This window comes from Propithecus coquereli, unplaced genomic scaffold, assembly GCF_000956105.1.
Source record: "Propithecus coquereli isolate 6110/MARCELLA unplaced genomic scaffold, Pcoq_1.0 Scaffold163, whole genome shotgun sequence".
Lineage (NCBI taxonomy): Eukaryota > Metazoa > Chordata > Mammalia > Primates > Indriidae > Propithecus > Propithecus coquereli.
The window spans coordinates 4,055,392-4,081,924 of record NW_012140858.1 but is presented as its reverse complement, the minus strand read 5'-3'; the positions used below and the strand labels follow the sequence as shown (position 1 = coordinate 4,081,924).

Here is a 26,533-nt window from a genome sequence, read left to right as displayed (position 1 = left end):
GGGACATTTCCATTGTTGTAGAAAATTCTGGGCAGCGCTGGTTTCGAGTGCCTCTGAATCACTGTAGCTGAATAGCAGCTGGGCTAGCTTTGAATCCTGCTCTGCTGCTTGCTTGCTGTGTGTCCTTGGGCAAGTGGTTTCACCTCTCTGAGCCTCACTGCTGTCATCTGTAAAATAGGGAACCTTCCGTGCCTCATGTGGTGCTTATTAAGTTTAGAGCGAAATTGTACAAAGTAGCTGGCCTCAGCAAGGCACTCGGGTCGATTGTTGTCCTTCTTCCTGTGTTTGACCCCTGTCATTTCTGTGTTTACTTTGGGGAAGCCAGGTTTTCCTGGGGGAGGAACGCGGGACTGGCCTCTCAGCCCTAGGTCTGACCTTGACTCAGGGTATGACTTCCCTCTGGCCTTGGTTTTTGCATTGATGACTTCTGGGGGTTAGAGCAGGCTTTCGGGGGAGGGTTACCCAGGTTGTGAATAGAGCACACAGGTACAGCAACAGACCTGCCCACGTCAGAATGAACCAGAAGGAAGCAAGGGCCACGTTGGGAGTCAGCATGCATGGGCTTTGCTGGTTCCACCTGCGGCATTTCCGGTCCATTCTGCTTTGTGAGAGCTCTGAACCACGGAGGGTTGTGTGAAGAGCCTCCCCAGACCCAGCCCTTACCCGAGCTTGCTCCAGGGACCTTCTTAGTGTTCACCTTGGTCTTTTTAATTTATCAAAATATGAACAAGGTTTACTGACTTCTGTTGCAAAAAACTAATGCTGTCTCATTAAGACTGCATTGTTCACTCATACTGAATGAAAAAAAAAACAGCCCATTCAAGTTTTACACCTGACATGGAAAACTATTAAAGATTCATAATCACAGTAAAACTCTTAATAGAATTTGAATTTTCACTGGTAATGCCGCAATCAGTGGGGTCCTCGCTTGAAGCCGCAAAAGCCATTTCAGTACGGCCTCTGGAGGGTGGTGCCGGTGGCCCTGAACTCGGCTTCGCTCACAGTCTGTTCCCAGCGTGGCGGGCGCTGGGATTCCCGCCTCCAGGCCCAGCACAGGGGTCGAGTTGTTGGTGGGTTTCTCTCCGACAGCCTCTGGAGAGGGAGCTCCTGCTGCCATCCTGCCACAGGTTCTTGCTAATCCCTTTCATCAGGCATGAATATAGCACCTACTGTGTGCATGGCTCGGAGCCCAGGGCTGAGAGGGGTCAGACGTGGAGGGAGGGCAGGCTGGCTTCTCTTAAAGGACAGGTTCGTGTTGGCTCGAGCAGGGGTTTTGCTGGCTGGCAGAATGAAGGCCAAATCCCGGCTCTTAGGACTTTACTGCCTGGCCTCAGACTCCTCATCTGTAAAATGGGGATGGTAGTCTGCTTCATGGATGCGGTCAGTGTGTATGAGTCACCTGAAGCTAGAGGCAGGGCCCAGGCAGGAGGCAGGAGGCAGGCGGAAAGGCGGCGGAGGGGGTGGCACTGGGAGACTCCGAGGAGGTAGAATTGCAAGATTTAATTGGTGAGTGATCGGGGGTGACGTCAGCGGTAAGCATCGTTTTTCAAAAATGCAGCTAACATTTATTGAGCACTTACTGTATACTAAATACTCTTTTACATAATTTCTATGTGTCCATTCGGTAAATATTCATTGAGCATCTACTCTGTGCCAGACACTGTTTTAGGTGCTGGAGATGCGATGGTTAAGTGTATTAACTCACTTATGAGGTAGGTACTGATATTGTCCCCATTTTCCAGAGGAGGTAACTGAGGCACAGAGAAGTTAAGTAAATTACCCAAGGTCACACAGTGAGTGGGTGGCAGCATCTGGGATTAGACCTAGACTCTGGGGTCTGCGCTCAGAACCAGGCGGCCTTTTGCATAGTTTGGACAACACACTAGCCATTGGTGGTCTTGTTCCCATTTTGAGGGAAGGAGGCCTTAGAATGGTAAAATTATTTTCCTCTGGTCTCTTAGAGAGTAAGAGGGGACTGTTAACCAAGGCTGGCTGGGTGCTCCCGCTGCTCCAAGGGCCTCCTCCATGCCCCTGGGCCTGCCTCAGACCCGAGGGAGGTGAGTTCCCTGCTTCCTGGTGCTTGGCCACGCTCAGGGGAAATTAGCGTCCTGTCCTCATCGAAGCCCCTTCACACTCTCCTCAGGGCGTCCAGAACACGAGCCTGTCACTCGGCGGGCTGCAGATGACGGAGGAGTCTTTCCTCCACTTTAAAATGAAGGGCATTCCGCGGGGCGCCCTCTGCCCCTCCGTCACCAGTGATAAATAGGACGCTGTGGTGACAAATAACATCAGGCTGCCTTTGTTCGTTTATCCTTCCGTGTCCTCCCCGTCAGTGCCCCGCGAGGGCTGTGAGATATTAGACACTCGATCACACTTTGCACCTGTCTCTCCGTTCCCCAGCGTGTCCCGTCCCAGTGAGTTCTGGGGGGCGTGAGCCTTGTCACGGTTAGCCCCAGGGTCTGGGCTTTGCCACTGTCTCACTATCCTGCCCTAGGCCTGTCCCTGTCCTTTCTGGGCCTCGGTCTCCCCATCTGCAGGAGATGGTGGGAAGGCCCTGACAGAGGCGGCATCTTTGCCTCTTTATTTTTTGCCTTGTTTACCTATATGTCGTCTAACTCCGAGTTGGCTTCAGTGGGTAAGAAAAAGCCAGATTGCAATGAACAAACAAGCGGAGGTCTTAGTTTTTCTTTGGGAAAGAGCGAGATCGAGACCTTTAAACATGTCACCATCAAATTTATGTTGCACAAACCAAGAGAAAAGGGGGGACGAATGGAAGCGAGGGGGGAAGGATGGGTCTCTCCATCTGGTCCCCATCTACTAAACATCTCCTGTGTGCCAGCGCGGTGCTGGGGTGAAGGTGGCACATAGTGGTAGGAAGCAGATGAGAGGGTTGTGCTCAAATGCTGGCTCACAGCAAGCAAGCTGCCTGCCATCTCTGAACCCATCTCCTCCCTCTGGAAGGGAAGCGAATGAAGAGCTATCAAAAGCCCCACTTGTCTCAGGCTCTGTCTCCGTGCAGGGTGGTCCCATTTCATTCTCACAGCTGCCTGGGAACTGTTGACAGTATCATGCCCATCTCCCAGATGAGGAAACTGAGACTCAGTGTGTACTTTAGAGCTGTGCAGGGCCATTCAGCTACTTTGTCACGGTTGCCTGGCTTTAAAACTTGGGGCTATAGTAGAGGGTGGGACTGCACACCCCACTGGCCCCCTGGGGCTGCTGAGGGCAGCAGGGGAGACACTGGACTTGTTTGAAAGTGGTTTGTGAGCTCTAAATCACAGCGAGCAGGCAGGCGGCTATCCTGACCTGGTTCTGGACCCCAGGAAGCTTCCCAACATGTAGAAGAAATGAGAGTGATCTAGACACAAAAATGGGAATAACTTAGACCAATTCGGACCCTGGGGAGGGCCTCATGGAGACCCTGAAGCTAACCCCGCCTAGAAATGGCTTGAAAACAGGCTGTGGAGGAAGAAGAGGCAGAAGAGGATTGAAGAGATTGGGATGATGGGCTCACATCCCCCAGTAAGTTGGGGTCTCCCAGGTGTGACTCCCGTTTCGCAGCTGTTCCCCGGCTAGATTGCGCAGGAGCCCCGCACTGCCCCACACAAACCTGGTGGGGGTGTATTTACTTAGCAGGCGTGAAGGAAATGTGACTAGCACAGCAAACCTGTGATTTCATGGATGTTACTGCTTAGGATGAGGCTGAAGTCAGTGGCATGCTGGGTAATCCAGGGGACTCACATTGCTTAAGTGACAGGCGCCTGGCTCAGGGTGAGGGAGAATGAGTGAAGTTTGGAAGCCATAGCACTAAATCAGCCCCCACAAGAGCCACTGACACCTCTCCCACAGGGTAGCCAGATTTAGATAATAAAAATACAGGATGCCCATTTAAATTTGAATTTCAGATAAACGACAGATACATTTTTTAGTTACGTATATGCGCCATGCAATATCTGGGGCATACATATATCTTTACAGTATTTGCTGTTTATCTGCTATTCAAGTTTAGTTGGCCATCCTGTACTTTATCTAGCCACCGCCCCCGCAGCCTCGTAGAAGGCCAGCTCCATGCTTGTGGAATTGAGTTGTTCCCTCCCCGCACGCCCCCCAGCCCGGCCTGGACCCGCAGGGAAAGGCTGGCACACAGAAGGATGCCCGTACATATCTGGCCTCTCAGACACTGGTTCCTCTAATTAAACTGCCTGGATGAAATAAGGTGTGTTAAAGGGAAGATTAAAATTGATTCCCTTAGCGCAAGAAAAGCGAAAGCTATTGAGGAGGATACTTAGGAAAACAAAGCACTTCGGCAGATGAAAAGTGTAGCTGGCTCTAGCTCAGAGCAGCGGGTGGCAGCTGAGAGGTGGAGCTGCCACGGGGCGGGGGCTGTTTAACTGGTTGGGTGTGAGTGGCCCCGGCAGTGCGTCCTGTCCTTTGATGCAGCTCTGCCTCTTAGCATCAGAGGGAGAGGGGAGGAGGGGCTGCAGAGGCCCTTCTGTGGGTGGGAACTGGCAATGTCCACACCTTCATGCATACGCACTTATTGAGCGCTTGCTGGGTGCCAAGCCCTGAGCCAGGTGTTGGGTCTCATCTCAAGCTCCTTACAGGGAGACCAGCAGGGGCTGCCTAAGTTCTTGGGAGCCTGGGTTTCTCAGCCGGGGAGCTCAGAGACTCAGAAAGCAAGAAAGAGGATTAGAGATATTGCTGGGGTCAGGTAAAAGCATGTGGCATTGGGAAAGAGATGCTGATGGCTATAGAAATTTGGAGGAGGACAATCCTGGGCTAGGACCCCCGCTTTTTTTCTTTTAGAAATGGGGCCTTGCTCTGGCACCCAGGCTGGACTGCAGTGGCATCATCATAGCTCACTGCAGCCTTGAACTCCTGGGCTCGAGGGATCCTCCTGCCTTGGCCTCCCATGTCACTGGGAATACAGACTAGGATCCCCTTTGTACACCCCAGGAAAGTGAGGCACAAAAGCTATTGCAGGATTCGTGGGGTCACACGGCATGCAAGTAGCAGAGCCAGGATTTGAACCCAGGTCTGATGGTCTTTGAAACCCTTAGCCATAGCACTTTGCTGCCTCCTGGATTGTGGGAGGCTGTTGGAAGCTTTTAAGCAGGGAGGATGTCACGAAAGCCAAAAGTTGATGAACTTAATCTGGCACTGTGTCTGTGGCCAGCTTAGATGGAAATGCACAGTGAGGAGGATGCTGGCTCAGGAACCAGAGAGGGAGCAGGTGGGGACCCAGGGAAGGGGGCTGCCGGGTGTGGAGGAAGGGACTTGCTGAAGGCTCTACTCAGGGGAGTGCAGGCAGAGTCGGTGATGGGGTCAGGTTTTTAGATCTGGCTTCTGCAGGCAGAGCCAGGGAAGGATGGTGGGACAGTAGCTTTGGATGCACAGGGTTTGAGGTGATACCACATGGTCCCCAAACGGAGCTTCTGGCAGGAGCCCAGTAGTAGAAAGCACATGGGCCTGGGGGCCAGCCTGACCCTAACACTCCACTTCACTAGCTCTGTGGCCACAATCTATGTGTTTAACCTTTCTGGGCCTCAGTTTCCTGAGGCTTAGGATGGTGGGGATACTAGGTAAGGAGAAACGTGTCAAGGGACAAACAAGGCTGGTGTGATGTCCTTGTCCCTGCTGGGCCACGGCAGAGAAGGTCCTGGAGTTGGAATGGATGGGAATGCATGTCTTTTTATTCATTGGGTGATTTTTTATTGAATTCCCACTGTGTGCCGGGCCCTGGGGATATAGCGTGGAGAGGCTGATGGGGAAACCCAATCATAGCATGAAAGTGAGCCCACTCTCAACTGTGAGCCACATGGGGCAGGAGCAGGTTGTCTTGCCCAGCTCAGAGCCGGGCATACAGTAGGTGCACAGTAAGTGGTGGTAAACACTTGTGATGCAGCACAGACAGGCCGCTCTGCCTGGTGTCGTGGAGGCAGAGGCAGCGACACCTGCCCCCCCCGCCCCCAGCTGAGCACATCACAGCCATGCAGAGGGGAGAGGGAAGGTCTGCATTTCTAACCACTTCCTGCACTGGAAACTCCCAACAGCAGGTGATGTGCTCAAGGCAAGGCAGGAAACAGCACCAGGCTTTTGGTTCTCAGTCTTGTCTTCACATCTCCTCTCCTCCCAAGCTCCCCTTTGGCTCAAATCTTGCTTTGAAAATCGCCGGGTAAAGCCACGGGAGTTGATTCTGTGCAGTCAGAAGGCTGGCAAGCTGTGGAGAGGAAAAACCAGCCAAGAACAACCAGCAGTACAAGACTACCCTTCAAGGCCACAGTCTAACCCTGGGCAGCCCCTTCCCATCCTTGGGCCTCGGTTTCCCCATCTGCAAGAGAGAACCCTGCCGGTTTAAAGGTGCCGCAGGTCTTTCCAAGGAGCTGCATCATGCACTGCAGCATCTTCCCTTCCAATCTCTTCTATTTTTGTCACATTTATTTTTATTGGAAGATTTGCGTTTTTTTTGGGGGGGGGTCTATTTTTTAATTCTTTCATAAAAAGTGCTTTTATTTTTTTAACTCTTAATACAAAATAAAACTGCCTGCTTGTTGTAAGAATCCAAGCAGTATGTATCGCTTTAATGGGAGGCTAGTTTCTTCATTTATTGCTTTTTTCTTTAGTAAATGGAAGTGTTGTTTGCATTTTAAGGCAATAGCAGAATGCATGCTCAAGGTAAAAACCTCTAGTGTAGAAGGAAAATATTGGAAATCTGACTTCACAGCTCTCACCTCGTTCTACCCCAAGATCCACCTCCAAAACCCCCAACGAGATGACTTATTTCTTGATCTGGGACCCTTGGGAATGTCTTTGTGGACCCAACGCTCAAAGCTGTTGCTGAGTCACAGAAAGGTGCCCCCTTCTAGTGACAAGGGCATGGGCTCAGGGTCAGGAGTGGAAGGCCAGCCCTGCTGTTGACTTGCTGTGTGACCCTCAGGCGCCCACATAACCTCTCTGCGTCTGGATAACCTCCTCGGCAGGCCGGCCCAGAGAATCGGGATCAGGGCTGTGAAGCCCCTAGCGTAACCGTGTTGTGTGGTGGTCTCGGCAGGTTGGGGACCAGATTCTGGAGGTGAACGGGCACAGCTTTCTCAACATCCTTCACGATGAGGCCGTGCAGCTGCTCAAGTCGTTCCGGCACCTCATCTTGACGGTGAAGGACGTCGGGAGGCTGCCCCACGCCCGCACCACCGTGGACGAGACCAAGTGGATCGCCAGCTCCCGGATTGGGGAGACCGCCACGAACTCAGCAGGGTCTGGCCACGCTGCGCACCCCCAGGCCACGTCTGAAAGCTGGAGACAGCCCCCTCCCATCCCACCACCGCACCCGCTCTCAGAGCCTGGGGTCCCAACACCAAGGCCCCTTTCATTTACAGGACATGACCTAGGGCCCCTCTCCCCCTCTCCTGGCCTCAGTTTCCCTCTGGAAAGCTGAACTGCACCATCCAGCTCTCTCATTCATTTGCCCTCAGGCACATTACTTAGCTCGGTCTTCAGTCCTGCCTTGCTCCACCCGAAAGTGGGGTCATAACCCTGCCCTACCCCAGACCTCTTAATGAGGGTCTTGTGAGTTAATGTGCATGAAAGGGTCTTGGAAGTCACAACATGCGATACAGTTGCCAGGTGGCTGCATAGTCACTAATCATGTGACCTGTTCCCTTTTGATCTTCATCAGAAGTCTCAGGCTGGAGGCCCCAGGCCAGATACACCCCAGAGAATCTTTCTCTTTTTCTCTCCCTCCCTCCCTTTCCCTGCACAGCAGGGTGCATTTTTTCAATTAGTTGCCAACATTTAAAAAGACATGACATTTCATATAAAATTAAGTTTCTGGGTGCTTCTTAGAAGCCAGGAAGTCTGGCGGCCTGAGCCCACCGGGCTGGGGCTGAGCTGCACCTGCAGGCTGCATCTGGGATCTCCGGTCTGCCCATCGCCACCATCCCCAGGCTTGGCCTGGCCCGAGGTCACCTGTCAGTCACCATTTCTTCTCTCCTCTCCGTGCGTTACCTGCCTAGTCCTGTGGGGTTGGCAACAACGCAGGAGCCCACCGTGGGTGGTTTGGGATGTGCTGTCCACATCGCTGATTGGGCGGCTAGGCTGGAAGCTGCTCCTCTGTCCAGGGGTTCACGTGCCCCTGAGTGGCCCCTGAACTGAGCTGGTGGCAAATGGTGGCCACAATGCATGGTTCTGTCAAAGCTTCGCTCTTCCTGCTCCAAATCAGCCTCTCCCTTGCTTATGCCCATTTGAGCTACTCAGATGTGCCCCTGAAGATGTTCTTTCTCCCCACAGGTTTCCTGCAGATAACACAACAGAAGGGACAAACAAGGTAGGATGTCCCGCAGGGTGTCTCTGCTCCTTCATAGCTCCCGACTGGCGAGCTCTGGCCAGGCAGAGGGTGCTGGCAGCTTGCATGGCCCCCGACCGTCCACCCACCCCGCATTCCAAGCTTCTGTGTGAAGCTCCACCCCTGGCACCAGGGTTCATGACAGCGAACGGAGCGGACCAGGTCCCTGCTGTCACAGAGGTTACACCCTGTGGATGAGGGGGAAAAACCAAACAAATATCTAATTCGAAAAGATGCTCAGTACCATCCAGGCCGGTGCTGAGGCTTACAAGAGAAAATAAGAGACGAGACACCTAACCTCAGCGGGGTGGGAGGGCAGGGCAGGTGGAAGGTGGCGACACAACCCTTGAGCGGTGAACTAAACATTTAAATGCAAGTTGGTGGGATCAAAGTCTGGTGGAGCAGGGAAGGGGATGAGCCAGTCCGAGGGAACGGCACGTGCCAGAGCCCCGAGGCAGCAAGGGCCTTGGCTTGTTGGAAGAGCAGAAGTAAGGGGAGCGTGGGGATGTTGGGAGCAAGACAGCAGCGGGCAGGATGGCCAGATCACACAGGGCCTTGCGGGCCATGGTGAGAGGCTCAGCTTCTAACCTAAAATAGTGGGATGCCATTGACGGGCTTTAAACAGGGAGCAATGCCAGAGGTGTGTGTTTTCACGAGATCACTTCAGCAGCTCTGTGTAGGTGACAGGGCAGAGGGGACCAGAGGGGAGACAGCTGGCGATGGGAGGGGCTGTGGCGGGAGCACGTGTGCAGATCTATGTTTTGTAAACATAGGTACTATTATCGTCCCTAGTTTACCAAGGGAGCTATTGAACCCTCATAATATGGCTTGACTGGGGTGGTTGCCGGGATCAGATGAGATAACAAAGTGCCGTGTGAACTCTTTGTGACCAGATGAGACCACCTGTCATGATGTCTCCTGGGGGTTCCCGTGCACGCGGAGACCACTGAGCGGGGGCCTCTGGAAGCCGCGTCGTCCCTCTGCAGTGCTGCTGTTGGCTCGGCTGGGCCACTGGGCCCCAGAGCAGCCCGGAATTCCCGGCCTCTGTCTTTCTGTCTTTCAGCCGGGGTTTTACAAGGGCCCAGCCGGCTCGCAGGTGACCCTGAGCAGCCTGGGGAACCAGACGCGTGTGCTGCTGGAGGAGCAGGCACGGCACCTGCTGAGCGAGCAGGAGCGCGCCACCATGGCCTACTACCTGGACCAGTACCGCAGCGGCAGCGTCTCCGTGGAGGCCCTGGTCATGGCGCTGTTCGAGCTGCTCAACACCCATGCCAAGGTGACCACACCCCTCCTCTGGCCTGGCTTCGGCTTTCCGAGGCCTCTGCATCCTTCCCCACCTCCCTCTGTCCCCTGACATCCTACAGGGACTCAGGCCTGAACTCAACCCTGAGCAGAGACTGGGGACCGAGGCAGCCCTGCCTCTGGGAAGCTCCCAGACTCCGGCGGGGGGGTACAAAGTGCCCCACGATTAGTGTCCAACACTGAGCGCACAGTTAGAATCACCTGGATTGTGCTTCAGAAGCAGTGCCGGGCCCCATCCCAGGCTGGTTAACGCGTCACCTCTGGGGATGGCAGTTTTCCCAAGCCCCCAGGGGACTGCGCTGTGCTGCCAGCTTTGAGAACCCTGCTCTGGCGGAAGTCTGTGTGAGGTTCAGAAGGTGCACGAAGGAAGAAACGGTTTAATCCACTGGGACGGGTCACATTTTGGAAGATCTGATTTAGAGACAAGTAGAGGCAAGGAACTCCAGAGCGAAGGGACAGCCACAGGCTTTGTGGCGTGAAACGAGGTGTGTTCGGGGGCGGGGGTCACGGTCACGTGTGCGTGCATGCTGAGGAGGTGACCAGGAAGCAGCAGTCAGATCATGCTGGGCCCGGCGTCCAGGTGAAGGTGTTGGACTTTCTCCTGAGGGCGCTGGAGAGCCATAGATGGTCAAGGAGGGAGGACAGCAGGGGGACCTGCTGAATGCCCCTCTTGTCCCCATTCCAGTTTGCGCTCCTGTCCGAGGTGAGAGGCACCATTTCCCCGCAAGACCTAGACCGCTTCGACCAGCTGGTGCTGAGGCGCGAGATCGAGTCCATGAAGGCGCGGCAGCCCCCGGGCCCTGGGGCGGGGGACACATACTCCATGGTCTCCTACAGTGACACAGGATCGTCCACGGGCAGCCACGGCACCTCCACCACTGTCAGCTCAGCCAGGGTGAGCTGCCCTGCCCCGCCCCTGGCTTGACCTCTGGAGTGAGACCAATCTGAGTTCGGATCCCAGCACCACCACCTGCCAGCTCTGTGCCTCGCCCCCGTGGGCCTCAGCCTCTCCACCTGTGACAAGCTGGTAGCTGTTGAGTGCCCACTGCAGGCCAGGGCTGTGCGGGACCCCTGGTGGACGAGAGAGATGTGGCCCTGCCTCATGGGGCTCACGGTCCGGGGGGCCAGGGGCTGGGGGAGAAAAGGGAAAAACAGGTCATTAGATAGATGGAAAAAAGAATTACAGTCCGTGGGAGGATCAAATGAGGAAGCACCGCGATGCATGCGGCAGGGTGCTGGGCTCCCGCTGAGCTCGGTAAATGGCAGCGGCCGTGATGAGTTGGATGGTGATTTCTGTTTTCCCCGAGAGGCCACCCTGTTGTCTGTGGAGCCCCAATCCCAGCTCGACTTTCTTTTTTTTTTTTTATTTCAGCATGTTATGGGGGTACAGATGATTAGGTTACGTATGATGCCCTTACCCTCCCTCCCCTGCAAGTCCGAGCTTCGACTTTCTTGCAGACTCACCAGCCCCCCAGAAAAGCGTCTCGTCCATCTCAGGATGTGGTTTTGCCCCTAGGATGCTTGGAGGCAAATCCCAGGAGGCCTTTGTGAGGAAGGGGCAGGAAGATATGGCTTGTTATCCACCTGGGGAAACAAGTGGCCACTAACATGACATGGTGGGAGAGTCAGGGCTGGAGGCCGGGAGAGCCAGCCTGGCTGCTCACTGTCCCCCATGCTCCCATTTCTTGCGTTTGGGTCGTCCGTCCCCTCGCCTCCATGGAAAGGGAGGGAGGAAGTAGGGTTTCTTAGGCGCCACTGCTCCCAGATGCTGGACTGGGAGCTCTTACTGGTGGTTCTCAGACTCGAGACACACACAGCATTACTTGTCCCATTGGACAGGGGGAGCAGATGCTCAGGGGGGGTGCAGGGATGTCAGGGTTGCAGACACATTTCAGTGGGCAAGGGTGAGCTCACAGCTGCCGGGAAACAGCCCGGGAGTGTGCACCTCTCTTTCTTGCAGACTCCAACTCCCAGTGTGGCTTTTCTTTGGCTCTGGGGCTCTGGACTTCTGGGGGTATCTTCTGTTCCTCTATGCCCATCCCTACCATCCCCCGTCACCATCATCCCCAAGGGTGCTCATCGCCTTCCTGGGATGACCCCGGAAGTTGCTGTGCATTCTCTAGAGCTGGGCATGGCTGCAGTGGAGGAAGTTTCATGTTTCAGGACTTCTGGGGGCAGGGAGGAGGCCATCTTCCACCCCAGGCAGCATGTTTGGCTCTGAGCACATGCTTTGATGTGCCACCCCGGTGATGAGCTGGTTTCAGGGTGCAAGGCCTCGGCCTGATGGCAGTTTCTTTCTAAATTGGCCTCGCTAATGCCCACATGGGACTTTGGGAGCCGTGAGCCACTGCTGTAACACCTGGGGAATTGCAGACGGTAGTTCTGTGTCGGTCCCTTTAGAATCAGGGATGAAAGATCCAGTGGGTAGGATGGGGTGTATTTTCGTCTGGGCAGCTGGAGATCTAGGTTCAAGGCCAGCCTCTCTGGACTTACTTTCCCCTTGGATAAAATGGCCTGAGGTCTCTGCTGGCCCTGGCTACAGCAGCCCAAGGCCCTGAGGGCAGATCAGGCTGGGAGGGCTAGGAGGTGTCAGGTGACCATCACTCCTGAGAAGGGCTCCAGGCAGGGATCCCTGCTCAGCACTGTCCTGCAGGGACCTTGTCCCAACCCAGGGGGCTGTCTCCTACCTGAGAAGCACTGCCCCGGGCCAGTTGGCAGTTGACTCTGCCCTGCCAGAGGGGCTCTCGCTGCAGATTGGGCCACCCTGGGGAAGACAGACCTCAGAAAGGCCATAGGATGGTTTTGTGTCTTTTGGGGACAGATGAAAAGGGTGGTGCCGAAGCCCCTCCCCAAGTTGCTGACGGGGGAATCACTCTGAGAATTGGTTACTGTAGAGTCCCTGACCCACCATGCATCTCAGGGTTAGGACTGGACCAGGCCGAGCTCCTGGAGGTGGGTCCTAAGAGAAAGTGCAGGCAGGAGAGTTAGTGTGGAAAGGCCACTTCACCTTCGGGTGCCTCGGTTTCCTCACTTGCAGTGGGGTAGTGATACCATGTCCCCAGCTTGTGGGGAGGATGCCCGTGGGCCCAGGAGTAACCTGCTAGCACCAGCACCCCAGGAAAGCTGCCCACACCCCAGGGCAGGGGAGGCCTCAGCTCTTTCTGACGTGCCTCAGCCTGGCTGGGGAAACCAGCTGGAGATTTGCGTCCAGGGCCACTTGTGGACACTTGGAGGCTCCGGGAAGCGCTAGGCCGAGGGACGGCCACTGCTCCTCTGACCTTCATCCCACCTGGGTGTCCTCCACCTGCACAGCCCAGGGCTCCGTTTTACAGGCTTGGCTTCTCTGCTGTCGCAGGGTGTGGGCCCCCTGAAATCCAGGCCTTCTCTGATCGAGGCTTCCAAACAGGATGCTCCTTGAAGCTCTGCCTTTCATTAGCAGGTGTGACCTTGGACAATTCACTTCCCTGCTCTGAGCCCGTCTTTCTGTCTGCCAAATAGGATTAATGGCCCCAGCCCTGCCCCAAGGTGAATGACCACCTCCTGAAGGCCCTTCGTCAGGGACAAGTGTCACTGCTCAGAGCAGTGGGGGCCGCCCCATTTCCTTCAGGGAGGCAGGCAGGGGGTGAAGGGGTGCTGGCTACGACAGTGGGGCTCTGTCTTCCCCTCTCCCTCCTTTATTCCTGCCCTAAGCCTTCAAGGTAATAGGACAGGGATTTGGAGAATCATGTTCATTTTGCATGTGTGTGCGTGTGTGTGCGTTCATTTTGCATGTGTGTGCGTGTGTGTGTGCGTGTGTGCGTTTGGGGAGGGGGTTGTTGCTGTGCCCACCCATTCCCCGATATTTATTTGGTGTATTTTTCTTTTTGCCTTTTGCCCACCCTTCCTCCCCAGGAGCGGCTGCTGTGGCTTATAGACCTGATGGAGGTACCGTCCTTCCTGCCGGGTGGGGACTGTGGGTGTCCCTTAGCCAGGGCAGAGGTTGGGGGTCGTGGCCCTTCCTGCCACCCTCTTACGTCTGCACCCAGCCCTGGCAGGGACCCGGGGTTCTTCCTAGTGCTCACTGTCTCTCCTGGTCACCCGTGCGTCAGGCTTCCTGGGGCTCTGGAGGCAGATGCCCTCGACTCAAATCCCAGCTCTGCCACTTCCTTCCTGTGTGACCTCAGGAAGTGGCTTCATCTCTCTGAGCTCAGTTTTAGGCTCTGTAAAATGAGAATGATAATTCCTGTGCCATGAGGTTGAGAGACCTCTTGGCCTTTGCATATGCCATATGCCATCTGTCTAGAATGTTCTCCTTCCCAGTTCATAGGGCCTGCCTGTCTCCTATGTGTGCTTCAGCCTTTAGCTTAGATGCCACCTCTTCTGAGATTTCCCTGATCTTCTCAAGGGAGGTGACTCTCAGCCCCTGGCTCCTCCTGGCCCCTGGCTTCCTTTGGTCACAGCTCTTGTCTCATCAGGTTCTGATAACCTGTACAAGTCTCCCCAGTTACCACCCCTCCCCCATGACCGCCAGCTGCGTGAGGGCAGTGACTGTGTCTAGAGTCACCGTTGAATGCCTTGTGCTCAGGACAGAGCCTGGCCCGTATTAATAGTTTGGGCCTTTATTAATAATAATAGTAGCTGACATTTGCTGAGAGTGCTCTGTGGCACTGTGACGATGCTTCCCAATCATAGCTTCTTTGACCCTCCAGTAAAGGAGTGGCAAGTACTGCTATGGTCGCCCTTTTACAGAGAAGAAAACTGAAGCTCAGAGAGGAGAAGCAACTTGCTTAAGGTCACACAGCTCGTGAATGATGGAGTTAGGGGTCAAACCCAGGGCTGCTTGCCTCTGAGCTGGTGCCGTCAACCCTCCCCCAAAGGGTCACACCTTGTTCAGCATCATCTAGTTGACTATCCATCTCCTCCCTTCCTCCTCCTCTTCGTTCCCTTCTGTTCAGATACTGATTGAGCACTTGCTAAGTGCTGTATGCAGTTCTGGGTGCAGGGGATACAGTGGTGAACAACAGAGAAGTCCTTTCCATGATGGAATTTAGAGGAGAGCAGGAATGACAGGCAACCAACAAGATGGACAGTGGAAATACACAGTGTGTTGGGTGATGACAAGCGCTAAGGAGAAAAAGCAGGAAGGGATGTGGGGAGGGGAGGGGTAGTGTCTCTTCAGTTAAGACCCGCAGGAGGTGAGGGAGGGAGTTGTGCCCACGTCTGGGAGAAGAGCATTTCAAACAGAGGGAACAGGATATGCAAAGGCCCTGAGGTGAGGGCGTGCCTGGAGTGTCTGAGCAAAGTCCAGGAGGCCAATAAGGCTGGAGCAGAGGGAGTGCAGGGCAGGGCCGGACAGGGCAGGGCAGGTGGTGTGCTGAGGACATTGGCTTTGACTCTGAGTGAGATGGGAGCCCTTGGCAGGTAAGAGCAGGGGACTGACTTGGCCTGACTTAGTTTTAACAGGCCTCCCCACCCCGATTATTGAGAATAGACAAGGACAGGTTTGTACCAGGATGAACTGGTTCGTTCCCAGGAACCAGCCAGGCCCAAAGGTTTATGGGCCAAGAAGGGTTTGGGGAGGTTATACAGCCTGAGTTGCTGAGAGGTGTGACGATGGCCTCTGCAGGTCCCAGCTCCTCCTGCTGCTGGGCCAGCCCCTGCCTTGATGTCCCCTGGGAATACTCTCCTACCCCACCCCCACACACACTCAGAGAAGGCCTCATCCTGGAGACGTGCGCACCCCTGCTGCCTGCACATGGGGCCACAGGACAGAACCTCCTCCACCTGGAAGCCCTCCCGTGGGCTGTGCAGGGCACTGGGCCCCGTCCTAGGAATCTGGAGCCCCACATCCTTAGTGCACCCTGGCCCTCCCACTCATGTGCCCTCAAGAAAGCCCCTCACCCACTCTTGGCCTCAGTCTCCCTCTCTGTACAACCCAGGTAGACCCCCCAAGGCTCCTGCAATTCTGAGAGCCTTCCCTGCATCGGGAGGTGCAGGGCAATACTAGCTGGAGACACGGCACGGAATAGCAGCGCTGTGCTGCTCCCACTTTTCTGCGTCATCAAACAAGGGCCCGGCTTCTTCCGGAGAGAGAAAGGGCTTGAGATAATACTACTTATTCAGTATTTTAATAAAGCATACTACTTTATTAAGGGCCAGGTACTGGCCTGCAGCAATGCCACATATTAGCAAGCTTTTGTTGCAATAATGCTGAGTAGCAACCCCAAATCTTAATGGACAAGAACCAAAAACATTCCTTTCTCCTGGCCAAAATCCCTTCCCGCGTTCAGCTCACACGCTTTTCCTACCTCCACTAAATCACCTGCCACGTTGCTTTAACTGCTTCATGGGTTTTCCTTCCCCAGTAGACAGGCAGAGCTGGTGGGGTGCAGACAGGGACTACGTCTCTCTCCTGTCTGTGTCCCCAGTGCCAGCTCAGGGCCTGGCACGGAGTGGAGGCCCAGGAAATGTGGAGCGGAAACAGAAATGACACCACGCTCCCCAGCCACCTGCAGGATTCGCTTCCAACATTCGACCTTCTAAACATTCGCCTCCCATGTGGTAGGAAGATGTCCTTTGCTCTGGCGTTCAGACGGGCAAGGTGGCATCAGGCGGCTGGCTCTCCGTGACCCAGATGCCCCAGACGGAGCCAGTTTCCATTTAGCCTGGCTTCCCTGCATCATGCTGTGCTGGTATCGATCCAGGTTAAACGTGGCTCATCCTGCAGCTGTTTCCCCTCAAACCAGCAGCAGTCAATCAGAGGCAATCAGATGCGGCTTTCCCCCATCCACAAATGACGTTTATTTTCCATTCGTCTAATAGAAAGTCAGCCTTGAGCGTTTTTTGCTGCCTTCAAACAATGTCATTTTCCCCCATAAAGATGTCGGCCAGGAGAGCAGGTGAAAGATGAAAGGCCTGCCTGACATTTCTTGAATTCTTCATCCAGTGCCAGCAGGCTGGCGGCAGAGGGCCTTCATTGCACGGGCTTTGGAATCCTCCCAGCCGGGTTCAGCTCTCCAGACTAGCAGCCATGTCACCTTGGGCGGGGGACTTAAGCCTTCTGAGCCTCAGTTTGTGCATCTGTACAGTGGGCTGATAAGATGCCGACTGTCTACGGATTCAGTGAGGTCGAGTGCATACGCAGGTGTGGAGTGTGCAGGATCCGATTCTGTTGCTGCCCTAAAGGCTGGAAAAGAGCTGTGCAGAGGTCAAGGCCAGCCTCGCACCCCTGGAGCAGATGCCGTTGAGGTCAGGAGGTGGCAACTGGGACGTGCCCTGGTCTTTAGGAAGGAAGTGATACGATCCCATTTTCATCTTTTAAGATGCCTCTGCTCCGCGGTGTGTGGAGACAGCCCAAAGATGCAGGGTGGATGGGGTGACCCGGAGGGGCCATTGCTCCTGTCCAGGTGTGCAGGGGTGTTGTCACCACATCCTCCACCCCAGGAAGCTGCTGAGTGACCAGAAGGGGGCACAGTGAGGCTGGCATGTGTCATCTTCCTTGAGGAGAACAGCCCACTCCATCTCCGCGCCTGCCCCCTGCACTCCCAGAACCGTAACCTGCCCGAGGCATTAATGCCCCTCCACGGGCGACCTTACCTTTGCTGGGTCTGCGTAGGACCACGCCTCCCTGCCGGCACTTTGCCGTATCTGCAGTGGTCTTATGGAACACTCGCCTCCCCTCGTAAGACTTAGGGGTGCCCGCAGCTGTTTCCACCAAACAGAGCCGAGGTCAGAGCCTGTCTGAACGTGGGCTGGCCCCCGCTTCCCTCAGAGCACAGACTTTCCCAGCTACCGCATGGAGGAGTCGGGCCACGCGTTGACTTCAGACGGTTCTTCACCATGTCTGCGCCACGGACCCTTCTGGCAGGCTGGTGAAACCCTGGGACTCCCCTCTCAGAATAACAGTCTTAACCGTTTAAAAATAAAACGCACAGGATGCCAAAAGAAATCAGTCACGAAATACCATTTTCCAAATATGGAAACACATTGTAAAACACGAGCTACTTTATCAGCAGCAACTAGCTCGAGCCGTGGGTCTGCGACTGCTGTAATTGCGACGCTGCGATGAGTGTAAATGAGACTCTGTGACATCTGCAACAGCTGGAATGTGGTGTGATCGGTGACTCCTGTGGCTGATTCTACCGAGGCTTCGTTGCCTCTGCTTGTGAAGGAGGGAAATGCCGTGTTTCGGTTAGAGCTTCATGCGAGTGGAGAGGCAGTGTTTCCCCCGCCGGGTCCCCAGGGCCCTGCGCGCCGTCCCCGGAGGCCCGGCTTCCAACCTTGTCCTCGGGCTCTTCCAGCCCCAACCTTCCGGAGATTCTGGGTCACAGTCTCTTTCCACTGACATCCTTTTCCTAAGCCCACAGGGAGGGAGAGGCAGGGCCAGGTTGCAGCTTGGCAGGAGGAAGCGTGGTCTGTTCGGTGGCACAGGCCTCGCTGCGAGGAGGCGGTGACTCCCACCCCGAGTGGTAAGCGCCGGCCTGGTGGTGGGGCCGCCCTGTCTCAGCCACACCTGCCAGTCTGGGTCCCGGTTAGCTGCTTTCAGCCAGTCCACTGCTCTGACCTTCCGCTTGAGCCTCTGGACTTCCACCCCCATCCTGTGCTTGGAGAAATGGGGGGTCCAAGGATCCCCGTCTCCACCAGTGTGGCTGTCACCCCAGGGTCTGGTCGCACCAATGGTTGGACCCCGGCCCCCATTCCTTCACTCTGGGCAGCCCTGCAGCCGCCCAGGAGCACCGGGACTTCCTGGCTCCCCGCGGCTCACATTGCTGTCCCTTCACCCCAGCCCCATCTTTTCTGGGGTGAAAAGCTGCCCTCCCAGCCCCAGCCCTGACCAGGCACCACCTTGCTTTCCTCTTTTCCTCGCTGCCTCTGTTTCTCTCCATTGCCCTCCCCCCTCTGCCTTTTCTGATGAACCCCTCCCTTCTCTTCTCTCTGCCCCCACTCTTCCCTCTCTGATCTCTTCCCTCTGCCCTTCTCTGCGTCATCAGCCCCTTCAGGCAGAAATCTAGGTCCCCACTGGTGACTTTCCCAGAAGACTTTGTGACCTAGTGCCTCAGTTTCCCCATATACAGAATGGGGGAAGGGCCACCCAGCCTCAGGCCCCTGGTGCATTCTGGGGTGGGGTGGGGGAGCCCGTTGGGCTGACATCAGAGGAAAGAAGCAGGAAGAACAAAGAGCTGAAAATAGCACCTTTATGGCCTAGAAACCAGGGTTGGGCCGAGGGAGGAGTCCCATTCTGCTGAGGTGGCCCTGGGCGCCCAGGCGGCATCTGGGCTTTGACGTCACCCGAGCAAGGCTTCACCTGCCTCCTTTGCAGACTCCTGTGTCCACCCAGCAGAGGTCAGCATGGGGGATCGCCCCTCATCATTTCTCTTTGTTCATCCCCTCACAAGTCCCCCAGACCAGACTGCTGCCATGTCTGGGCCCAGACTGGGCCGATGCAGACAATGAGTTCTTTCCTCTGAAAGGGAGGGAACTTCTGAACTGCCACAAGTTTGAGGAGGGACGAGCAACAATGACAGCAGACCTTGAAGGCTTCCCGGCTCTATGGGAAGCAGGTTTCTTGTCTGGGAAGTGGAGTCAGGCCTTGAATAGAGTTCGGCTTCCTGCCCTGTCCTTGCTGTGTGACCGTGGGCAGGTGACCTTCCCTCTCTGATCTTCAGTCTCCTCAGCTGTAAACTGGGCAAAGGACACTTGGCAGGATTAATCGAGCGGATGGGTGTAAGCGCTCAGGTGGGCTCCGGCCTCCGTGGGTGCAGGGGAGGGGCCCCAGGTAGCCGCGTCTGTGTGTGGGTGGTGGCCAGGACGCACGGCCGGCTCCTGTGTGAGCTCTGACCTTGAGCCTCCTCTGGAAGTCTGTTCTGCAGGCATTTCTGCTGACGCATCCCCGGGGTTCTTAGCCTGCTGTCTGCAGCTATTTCAGATGCACAAGGAACATGGCTTGGGGACTCGGGACTCCTGAGCGTCTGGATTCAGCAGATGGAGTCTGGCAGGGCCGGGCTCCAACCCGTCTGCCGTTTGCTCCACTTCCAGCCTCCCTCCCACGGCTGGGTATTTGTCCCCCGGCCACCCCTCCCCCACTCCCCCATCTCCACCTTCCGCCTTGGCTCTAGGATGGGCCAACAGTGGCCGTGTCCCCTCGTTTCAGAGAGGGTTGCTTGTGGGGCCCTCTGGTTCCCACGATATCAGGGCCGTGTCCATTTCTGGGGTTGGGGTAGGGCAGCATGGACTTTGACCCAGACCCGGGTTAGAAACCCGATCTGCTGTAGTATGGCCGTGTGACCTTGGACAAGTCACTTCCCTCTCTGAGCTTTAGTTGTAACAGGCGTGTCAGGGGAGAATCTTCATGCCTGCCTTACAGGGTCGCTGGGAGAATCAACTGAGCTAATGCAAGTGAAACACCCAGCACAGGGCCTGACACACAGTAGGTCCTCCAAAGTTTATAGTTCTCTAATATCCTTTCCAGGAAAAGTCACACCCTCCTGTGCTTCCCTCATAAGACGCGGCTGTCTAATAAGTGCTTGCTGAGCCCCTGAACGTGTGCAAAGCTCCTGACACACCAGAACAGGACAGAAGCCCACGTCCTTGGGCTCACCACGCACTCTTGTCTGAGCCTCATCGTGGCTTCCCCCGGGGTCACCTGCAGGTTGGACTCCTGTGGCAGGTGGCAGAGGCTCCCTTGTCTTTGCTGTAGACACCTCCAAGGCTCTGCCCCTTCTCTGTGCTGCTGAAGTCAGGGCCGTGGCTGTCGAGTCCCGAGAAGTAATTGCACGTAACCAGCCCTGTACTCCTGTTCACCTGAGCTTTGGGTGGTCTGCACTGCCCAGCGGGGCTGTTTCCAGGGAGCATTGGACTGATTCTGCTTTTGGAGGAGGCGGGTTGTACAGGAGAGCTGCCATTTCCGTTCCGTCTGAGGTGTTCACACAGTCCGGGGTACATCTTGCAGTTCATTCGATTTACAAGGCCTCCCAGGCTTCTGGTGCATGTAATGGTCACCTTCTCTTGTACGTTGTGGCAGGCCCTGCCCTGAGTACTTTGTAGGTATTAACATATCAACTGCATAAGGCAAGACTACTGTTACCCCATTTTGCAGATGAGGAAACTGAAGCATAGAAAGGTTCAGGTGATTTGCCCACCGTCACTCAGCTGTAAGTGGCAGAACGGGTGCGATCTCAAAGAAGCCCCAGAGGTGGCCAAGGCAGAACTGGCATCACTAATCAGTGGGTGAGAGAACAACCCCATCTGGACTTCCCCTTCTCAAAGAACCTTCCCCCATCCCCACACACACACTGGCCTTGTGTCACAAAGGCCGTCAGCAGCATCTTCCTGTGAGGTGGTGTGTCGTTACCGGTGAGGTTTGCGTGTAAGCATTAACTTTGTTGGAAAAGTGGGGACAGTTGCCCCCGCTTCACTTTGCCTAAGAGGCATCACAGGACCAAACAAGGAGTTCTGGGTTCCCCAGGCTCAGAGCCAGGAGGGCCGAGAATTCTATGGGTTCCAGTCGCTGGTCTTTGCCCACCCCAGAATGCTCATGGCTTCAGGGAGAGCATTCGAGGTGGCGATCTGTTCAGCGTGACTGGTGCACTCTGCCTTAGGGCCGTGGAGTCGGGATGCCTTCTGTCCCCACCTGCTGCCTTCACCCTCATTCAAGCCTTCACTGCTGCTCCCCGATGCCAGCTGCGGTACCACCTCGCTCAACTCCCCTGCTTGCCGGGGCCTACCCCGTGACGGTAGAGCGACTGATTCATTCATCCATTGATTTACATGGAATCATCAATTTCCTTAGTAAATATTTATCAAGCAGAAGTCTCTAAGCTCCTGTTCTGAGCACTGACAAGTCCTGCCATCTCAGGCTTTGTATCCTAGTGGGAGAGACGGACAATAAGCAAATAGTATAAAGTCAGGTCATGATAAGTGTTATGCAGAAAACCAAAGCAGGGTCGGGGGTAGACAGAGATGGCCGTGGGCTCTGATGTTTTAGACCCAGCTGGTCTGGAGGGCCTCGCTGAGGTCAGAACTAAACGGAGGGAGGAAATGAGCCACAAGTGTGTTGCAGGCAGAGAGCAGCGAGTGCAAAGGCCCTGGGGCAGGAACGATCCCATTATGTTGCAGGAGTAGCAAGAAAGGAGGGCCCAGTCACTAGATAGGCATGATGAGTGTAGGGTTTGGAACTTCCTCCAACTGAGATGAAAAGGTCCCAGGGGTGCATGAGCTAGGGAGAGACAAGACCTGACTTATAGCTCAAGAATGACGCCCTGGCTGTTGGGCGGGGAATGTGATCAGTGAGAAGGGGAGAAATGAAGCCAGGCAGGGGACGGGGGTTGTGGTTTTAGGTGGGGTGGTCAGGGCCAACCTCATCCAGGAGGGCCTTGAAGGAGGTGAGCAAACAGTATGCCTGCGGGCAGCTGAGAAGTGTTCCAGGCAGAGGCAGTAGCCTGTGTGAAGGCCCTGACATGCCTGCGGTGTTCCGGTGTGGCTGGAGGGGACGTGAGCAAAGGGCCTCTTCCTAGAAGGCAACCTTGATCACATCTCCATGGCAACCCACTGTCTTCAGGCTCAAGTTTGAACAGGTCCACACTCCAAGATTCTTAAACATCCTCTGTCTCCTTTCTGCTTTATGTACATGCTTTCCTCTGTCTGAAACACTGACCATTCCCTTCTTTGCCCTTCTCGCTCCTAAGACCCAGCTTTGAGCTTCGCTCCCTCCTCCAGGAAGTCTTCCTTGATAACCCCTCCCCAGCTGCGTTATATGTATGTGTTTGCCAACCCCACTGTCTCTAAACTCCCAAAGGCAGAGGTGTGACGTCTCACCTCCTCTGTGTCCCCAACCCCTGGTCAGTCTGGAGCTTCAGAGATGCTCAGTGTTGATGCACTGGAGCCTGGGGCCAGGTGTTGTGGCTTATTAGGGTTCTCCAAAGAAAGAGGGCCAATAGCAGGTACTACATAGGTGTATGGAAGGATTTATTGTGAAGGATTGGCTCATGCAGTCGTGGAGGTTGAGAAGTCCCACGAGCTGTTGTCTGCAAGCTGGAGGCCCAGGGAAGCCGGTCATTTAGTTCCAGTCCAAGTCCGAAGGCCTGAGAACCAGGAGCACCGATGTCTGAGGGCAGAAGATGGGTGTCCCAGCTCCAGAGGGGAGAGCGAGTTCACCCTTCCTCTGCCTTCTTGTTCTGTTCAAGCCTTTAACTGGTTGGATTCTGCCCACCCCACACTGGGGAGGGCCATGTTCTTTACTCAGTTTACCAATTCAAATGTTACTCTCTTCCAGAAACACCCTTGCAGACATAGCCAGAAATAATGTTTTACCAGCTGTCTGGGCAGCCCTGAGCCCAGTCAAGTTGACACATAAAATTAACCGTCACGTGGCGGAGGCTCACTGCCGTCCTGGCTCTGTGGGGTGGAAAGAAATGGCTCCTCTGAGCCCTCCAGAGAGCCCGGCTCACAGACGAGCCCTGGCCACCCGGAGAAACGGCCTTTGGGCGGCTCAGTGCCACTTGAGGCAGCGTCAGCCTTCTTCCTGTGACTTGGGGAAGGCAGGAAAAAAAGGACATTTTTGCAAAATAAGGCCCATTTACACCTTAAACCACCACCTTGGGATTAAAATCAAAAAAGAGAGACACTCTCTCTCCCCAGCCACTTCTCACTTGCAGCTCTGCCATTTTGACACCTTTCTGGGACTCATCAGCCAACTGTGGGGACAGCGGCCTTGGGGTTTGGAGCTGCTGGGCGTGTTGACCACAGCACTCATGGCCGAGCCCAGGAATTTCCAGTCAAGGCCAGAGACACCCCAGCATCACCAGGAGGGGTGGCCCAAAAGCGATGGGAAAGTCCCAAGAAAAATTAACTTCAAAGTCACCAGCAGACAAATTGTCCTTAATTTGAATGGATAAAGTGAATTTTGCTGAAGTTGGATATGTCGGGTGTCACATGAACCATGTGAGGATGTCGTAAGACCTCCTAGATCTTGATGTCCTAGAAAACAAACCGGTGTTCCCCTGTCAGCTTCCCTTTACTCATCTTGCTTTCTTGTCCATTTCTAGAACACTCTGGACCTGGAGGAAACTGGTGAGGCCGTCCAGGGCAGCGTCAACGCCCTCCCAGACGTGTCTGTGGTAAGGCCCTGGGTGCCCTGTGGTTGTGTCCTGTCCTTCCTGGTCTGCTCGGGCCCTAGGGGCTCGCTCTTCTCTGTGGCAGCCACAGGGTGGGGAAGGGGACAGAGGCCTCCACTGTGAGCTCTCAGACCCGCTACAGATCCGTACACAAGCGCACTGCTCTGCCATCCCTAGCAAGGGCCAGGGTGGGTCGCTCCTGGTGATTTTAGGTGGGGCTGTCTGGCTAACTGGCCACTGTGTGACTTTGGGCAAGTTTCTTAGCCTCTCTGTGCCTCAGTTTTCCCATATGTAGAATGGGGATGATAATAATGTGCCTGCTCCGTAAGTTTATGGCAAGGAGTATGTTAATTAATGAATGAAAGCATGCAGGGCCGTGCTGTAAGGCTGCCAGAGCTATGCAAGTGTCAGATGTTGGCCTAGGCAGAGAGGAATAGCAACCACAGTCTCCATAGCTGCTGTTCACCACGCACCTGCTGCGGTACGCACACGGCTCCTCGTGGCTCCGCACCAACTCTGCCAGGTACGTGTGCCTTTCCCCATTGCCCAGGGGCACGCTCAGAGAGGCGCTGTGCTTTGCTCAGGGCCACATAGCACCCCAGCCCATGTGCCCATCTTCCTCCTGTCCCTTCTCTCTCCTTCCAACCCTATCACACCTCCTGCCTCTAGGAGCCAAGATAATCCCCTAATAAGAAATGGCTTTTTTGGCCGTGTGCGGTGGCTCACGCCTGTAATCCTAGCACTCTGGGAGGCCAAGGCGGGTGGATTGTTTGAGCTCAGGAGTTCGAGACCAGCCTGAGCAAGAGCGAGACCCCGTCTCTACTAAAAATGGAAAGAAATTAATCGGACAACTAAAAATACATAGAAAAAATTAGCCGGGCATGGTGGCGCATGGCTGTAGTCCCAGCTACTTGGGAGGCTGAGGCAGGAGGATCGCTTGAGCCCAGGAGTTTGAGGTTGCTGTGAGCTAGGATGACGCCACTGCACTCTAGCCCGGGCAACACAGTGAGACCCTGTCTCAAAAAAAAAAAAAAAAAAAGAAATGGTTTTTTTGTGTTTCCATCTTCTTCATCCCGTCTCTAATTAAGTCCTGCTCCCTGTGACATGCCCTGGCTGATGCCAAGAACTTCAGTTCCCAAAGGTAATGATGCCGTCCCCAGAGACACCCTCTAAGATCCCGACGCTTATCAGTTGCCGAGATGCTGGGGAGAAGTTTTCCACTCAGGTGCTACATTATTCAGAGCAGCGTGGCCGAGAGCCGACAGAGCGGGGACAGAATTCCAGCCAGGGCTGCTCCAGCCTCTGCTCTTCCAGGGCGATGGGCTCTGACTCCTTCTACTCCTTTTGGGTCTTCTGGCAGGACGATGTCAAGTCCACCTCCGAGGGGCTGTCTAGCTTCAAGCCACCACCTCCCGCACCACCTCTGGCCCAAGGCCACGACCACCCACTCGGCCAGCAGAGGAAGCCAGGGAGAGAGGACCTCCAGCCGCCCTCCTCCGCGTCCTCCCACTCAGGCATCGTCTTCTCAGCTCCGCAGAATCGCAGCCCACCGGCGGGGCCCTCCCCGGGGACCTGCTCTGCACAGGACTCGCCCCCCTCCCCCATCTATGCCTCCGTCTCCCCTGCCAACCCTGGCACCAGGAGGCCGCTGGACACCCATCTGGCCCTGGTCAACCAGCACCCCATCGGCCCCTTCCCCCGGGTGCAGTCACCCCCACACCTGAAAAGCCCCTCTGCAGAGGCCACCGTGGCTGGGGGCTGCCTTCCACCCCCCTCACCCTCCGGCCATGCAGACCAGACAGGCACAAACCAGCACTTCGTCATGGTGGAGGTGCACCGCCCCGACAGCGAGCCGGACGTGAACGAAGTGAGGGCGCTGCCCCAGACACGCAGTGAGTGCCGCAGACGCCGGGCTGGGGGCCGGGCGCGGGATGCCCGGCTCTGTGATCCTTGGGGGTCCCTGTCCTCTCTGGGCCAACACAGTGAAGGGTGGGACTGGTGCTGGCCGAGGGGCCTGCTAGCCCAGCCATTCCCTGGCTCAGGGTTGGGGTGGCCAGGGAAACAGCACCCTGAGTCCGGTATTAAGGTGGCTTTGGAGCTGCAGACTCCAGTTTGAATCCCAGCTCTGCTAGTGACTAGCCGTGGGACTGTGGACAAGCCGCCTGGCCGTCTACGCCTTGCTCTCCCATCATAAAGTGGAGATAACAGTGCTGGCTGGCTCTGCCAGGCCTCCTCCAGCTCCCCCGGCCCTGGCCACCCCACAGGCACGTAATAGTCTCTCCAGGAAGACAGCGCTCGCTGCGGGCAGTGGTGGCTTCTGTTGTTGCCCTTGTCCTCCAGGACCTGGCACAGAGTAGGTGTTGGGGGAAAGCCGGGTATTGAAATTGAAGTCTCTGGACCCCTGGCAGGTCTCCTCATGTGGGGCTGCAGGGTCAGAGTGCAGGAAGAATCTTCCAGACACCTGGGAGGCAAGCCAAGGCTCTAGCTCCCGATGTCCGCTGAGGAGGCAGCGGGAAAGATAGAGTCTGCTTTCTTCTCCCAGAAAGCTCTGGATCACTGCCCTCCTGTTAGTGAGTTTGGGTACATTTAGCTGGATTCTGCTGCCATCTTGTGGCTACAGTGACATGTAGGGCCGGCTGTGGCTGGGGAAGAGGGCAGGCCAGGTCAGGGGACGTTACCTGAGAGCCTGCCGTGTGCTGGGCAGAGCACAGACGAGGATGCAGAATGCAGAATGCAGGGCCGTGGTGGCCAGCCGCTTAGTGAGAGGAGGGCAGGCAGCATGTGCTGGGAGAAGCCGGGG

At 55.6% G+C, this 26,533-nt stretch overlaps 1 protein-coding gene across 2 annotated transcripts in view; it reads left to right on the top strand.

The window, feature by feature from the left end:
- Positions 1–26,533, top strand: part of DFNB31 (deafness, autosomal recessive 31) — a 91,304-nt gene that overhangs the window by 61,832 nt on the left and 2,939 nt on the right. For both annotated transcript variants that reach the window (XM_012641204.1, XM_012641203.1), the window contains exons 4-9: positions 7,052–7,254; positions 8,287–8,323; positions 9,405–9,617; positions 10,329–10,538; positions 23,665–23,736; positions 25,094–25,625. In XM_012641204.1, coding sequence (XP_012496658.1) covers positions 7,052–7,254; positions 8,287–8,323; positions 9,405–9,617; positions 10,329–10,538; positions 23,665–23,736; positions 25,094–25,625 — 1,267 coding nt within the window. The remainder of the gene's footprint in view (positions 1–7,051; positions 7,255–8,286; positions 8,324–9,404; positions 9,618–10,328; positions 10,539–23,664; positions 23,737–25,093; positions 25,626–26,533) is intronic.